The sequence below is a fragment of the Branchiostoma floridae genome, chromosome 19 (genome assembly GCF_000003815.2).
Source record: "Branchiostoma floridae strain S238N-H82 chromosome 19, Bfl_VNyyK, whole genome shotgun sequence".
Lineage (NCBI taxonomy): Eukaryota > Metazoa > Chordata > Leptocardii > Amphioxiformes > Branchiostomatidae > Branchiostoma > Branchiostoma floridae.
The window spans coordinates 4798629-4803210 of record NC_049997.1 but is presented as its reverse complement, the minus strand read 5'-3'; the positions used below and the strand labels follow the sequence as shown (position 1 = coordinate 4803210).

The 4582-nt window shown below is 42.2% G+C and overlaps 1 protein-coding gene across 1 annotated transcript in view; it reads left to right on the top strand.

The window, feature by feature from the left end:
* Window positions 1–629: 629 nt before the first annotated feature.
* LOC118407100 overlaps window positions 630–4582 on the top strand; it is a 4893-nt gene continuing 940 nt past the window's right edge. Inside the window, exon 1 of the mRNA XM_035807518.1 lies at window positions 630–2403. Coding sequence (XP_035663411.1) covers window positions 630–2403 — 1774 coding nt within the window. The remainder of the gene's footprint in view (window positions 2404–4582) is intronic.

The window sequence follows — 4582 nt, the reverse complement described above, 5'->3', positions numbered from 1 at the left end:
GTGGGCATGAGCCATTGCTTTGAGTTATTCATTTATTCAATTTCAGGCTGAGAAAATCAATAGCTGTAAATTACTGATGATTACTCCATTGTGACGTAAGATATATATCAATTGAGTGTCCTCGAAAATGTCCAGTCAGGCCACACCTTACTAAGACAATTGCACAGTAAGTCTTGTTTTTTTTTGTTTATCGAGTATCTTCCTTTTACCAACGCCATTGCTGATTCAGTAAGATACTTTATGTACTATATGTTTTGATTACAAACCTTTTGTCTATAGCGACGTATTTTTATCACGACCATCTATGTCCACTTTATAACTTTGTGTTTAAATCTAAATGACTGGAAATACAGACAATGAAGATCTTTCTTTCAGTCTATTTCTGGGCGACTTCAATGCCCGCGTGGGTGCTGATTATGACTCCTGGCCGAATTGCCTCGGAAAATTTGGTGTTGGCAACATAAATGACAATGGGCAACGTCTGCTCGAGTTCTGCACTATCAATGATCTGTGCATTACAAACTCCTTCTTCAACACAAAACCACAGCACAAGGTATCCTGGCGCCACCCGCGCTCCAAACATTGGCACCAACTAGACCTGGTTATTGTGAGACGCTGTCACTTAAGCGATGTCTTACTCACCCGCTCCTATCACAGTGCTGACTGTGACACTGACCACTCCCTGGTTTGCTGTACAATCAGACTTACACCAAAAAAAGATCCATCGCTCCAAACCACCTGGTAAAATCCGTATAGATGCCAGGAAAACACAGATTCCAGAGAAAGTAGAGGAATTTGAAGAGGCTCTAGAAGCCGCTCTCCTCAAGAAACCTGCGAGCGAAAACGCTGAGCAGAGGTGGAGTTACCTCAGAGACACACTCCACCGTACAGCATTAGGTGTCTTTGGAAGAAAGCAGGGAAAGACCCAAGATTGGTTTGAGGAGTATGCAAGTGAACTGAATGTGGTCATTGAAGAAAAGCGTACTGCACTTCTGGAGCATAAACGCTCACCCAGTCAGCTAACCTTGCAAGTCCTGAGAACTGCCAGGAGCAAAGTCCAGCGCATGGCACGACAGTGCGCAAACAAATTCTGGCTTGATCTCTGCAAAAGCATTCAGTCATCAGCCGAAACAGGCAACATCCGTGGTATGTACGAGGGGATTAAGAAAGCCATTGGACCGACACAAAATGGCTCCGCACCTCTAAAGTCTCTACCTGGTGAAACAATTACCGACAGAGGGAAGCAGATGGAAAGGTGGCTAGAACATTACTCAGAGCTGTATGCAAGGGAAAATACCATAAATGAGACAACACTGGACAGCATCGAGACTCTGTCTGTTTTGTGGGAACTGGATACAGTACCAACATTGGAAGAGATGAGCAAAGCTGTCGACAGCCTGCGCTCAGGTAAAGCACCTGGTATGGATGGAATACCTCCTGAGGTCATCAAGAATGCTAAAGGTGTACTGCTGCCTGAACTGCATGATATACTGTGTCAATGCTGGGAGGAGGGAGAGATACCACAGGACATGAAAGACTCAAACATTGTCACATTATACAAAAATAAAGGAGATAGAAGCGATTGTAATAATTATCGCGGAATTTCGTTACTCAGTATTGTGGGGAAAATCTTTGCACGGGTGGTCCTAGGTCGGCTACAGCGACTTGCTGACAGAGTGTATCCGGAGTCCCAATGCGGCTTCAGGTCGGAGCGTTCCACCATTGACATGATATTCTCCCTCCGACAGTTACAAGAAAAATGCAGAGAACAGAGACAACCCCTTTATATTGCGTTCATAGATCTAACAAAAGCTTTTGATCTTGTCAACAGAGATGGCCTATTCAAAACACTTGCCAAGATCGGATGCCCTCCAAAACTTCTCAGAATGATCCAGTCCTTTCACACAGGTATGAAGGGAGTCGTCCAGTTTGATGGATCGTCCTCTGAAGCTTTTGACATCCGCAGCGGGGTAAAGCAGGGTTGCGTATTGGCCCCTACCTTGTTCGGCATTTTCTTTGCAGTCATGCTGAAACATGCTTTCGGCTCTTCAGCCGAAGGAGTTTACCTCCATACCAGATCAGATGGGAAACTTTTCAACTTGGCCAGACTTAAAGCCAAAACCAAAATCCGTGAAGTACTTATCAGAGATCTTCTATTTGCAGATGATGCTGCACTGGCAGCTCACTCTGTGAACAAACTACAAACACTGTTGGACAAATTCTCTGCTGCCTGTCAGGACTTCAGCTTGACCATAAGTATAAAGAAAACACAAGTGATGTGCCAGGGAGTGGATCACCCCCCTGCAGTCACCATCAACAATTATGAGTTAGAAGTAGTTCCCAAGTTTACTTACCTAGGGTCCACTGTGACAGACAACCTCTCCCTGGAAGCTGAAATAAATTGTAAAATAGGACGAGCAGCAACTACTTTTGCCAGACTACAAAAGAGAGTCTGGGGAAATCAGAAACTCACAATTCACACAAAGATTGCTGTTTATAGGGCGTGCGTTCTCAGTGTTCTGCTTTATGGTAGCGAAACATGGTCCCTATATACAAGTCAGGAAAGCAAACTCAACACATTTCACATGCGTTGCTTGCGTAGAATCCTTCATATCAAGTGGAGTGATTATGTCACCAATGTAGATGTACTCACACGTGCTAATATTCCTAGTATGTACACACTGCTGACGCAGCGAAGACTTTGCTGGATTGGGCATGTGTGCCGTATGCCAGATGGGAGGATTCCAAAGGATTTATTGTACAGTGAACTGGCTACTGGGACAAGAACACGTGGCCGTCTCCACCTACGTTTTAAGGATGTTATCAAACGGGACTTAAAGGCCCTTGACATGAGCATCAACACATGGGAGTCACTTGCAGCAAACAGAACTCTTTGGAGACAGGAAGTCAAGGAGGGACTGAAACGGGGGGAAGCAAAGCAGAGACTTGCATCAGAACAGAGACGCTCAAAACGTAAAAACAAACAATAAGTGCATTGTGTAGAATTAGTACTACTCATGGTCCTGCGAGACCGACGAGTGCCTTTACTTATTTCAGTCTGAGCCAGTCAATTGCTGTAAATTACTGATGATTGTGACGTAAGATATGTAACAATGAAGTGTCCTTGAAAATGTCCAGTCAGGATACACCTTACTAAGACAATTGCACTGTAAGTCTTGTTTTTTGTTTATTCAGTATCTTTGTTTAACCAACGCCATTGCTAATTCAGTCAGATGCTTTATGTACTATATGTTTTGATTGTCTACAAACCTTTTGTCTATAGCGACGCACTTTTAACACAACCATCTATGTCTATTTTATTACGTTGTGTTTAAATCTAAATGACTGGAAATACAGACAATGAAGATCTATCATTCATTCTATTTCAGTCTGAGAAAGTCAATTACTGTAAATTACTGATGATTAGTCCATTGTGATGTAAGATATATAACAATAGATTGTCCATGAAAATGTGCAGTCAGGCCACACCTTTTTAAGACAACTCCACCGTAAGTCTTGTTGTTTTTTTGTTTGTCCAGTATCTTTGTTTTTCGTAATGCCATGACAACAGAAATGTAGCTTTATGTAAAGAGAAGACTTAGTCAATTGTCTATCACCTCTAACGTAAGTGGGCATGAGTCATTGCTTTGAGTCATTCATTTATTCTATTTCAGTCTGAGAAAGTCGATTGCTGTAAATTACTGATGATTAACCCATTGTGGCGTAAGATATATATCAGTAATAATCTTCATTGAGACACGACAAAAGTACAGCGACTTTCGTAAGGTCTACATGTATAACAGCTACTTACATTACAACTAAACACACATTAATGGATATCTATAGGTATGAATAAATCAACATATAGGGTCTAGCTTGTCATTTACACTATTTGTTCTATGGTATAAACATTCGTGGATATATTTGCTTACTTGTACACAGTGTGGATTATCGCCTCCCAGAATGTAGTTGAGTTTATCTATCGAACAGAGAGTAGCAAATTCTTTAGAGCAAGTGGAAAGTAATGAGAACAGATCTGTGCGTTTGTCATTATATCGAGAACATTCAATTGAGTGTCCTTGAAATGTCCAGTCACGCCACATCTTACTAAGACAATTTCACTGTAAGTCTTGTTGTTGTTTTTTGTTTGTTTATCCAGTATCTTCGTTTCACCAACGCCATTGCTAATTCAGTAACGGAGGTCAAACATATTCTTTTTCTATTTGCTTTTGGACAGACGAGGACAATGTGGCGCTGCACTCAAGTTTTTTTGTAACTTATTTAACAGTGCCACATACAGGGTACAGACAGAAGGTAAAGATAGTCTTTTACCTCCCCGACCGAAGCCAGATACCGATTTTTACACCTGTGTGAAGTGAGGAAGGTCGTGTAAAGTGCCTTTCCTAAGGGCACAACGTCGGGGGCACGGAGGGGATCGAATTCGGGACCTATAGATTCCGAGCCTAACGCTCTACCAGTTACAGCACGCCCGATGCCACAAGGCCAACTATGAAGTCGGTTCGTTGATTGTCCAGCATTGTTCAATCCATATCATTGATCGTACGATTTTTTTTTAAATCAT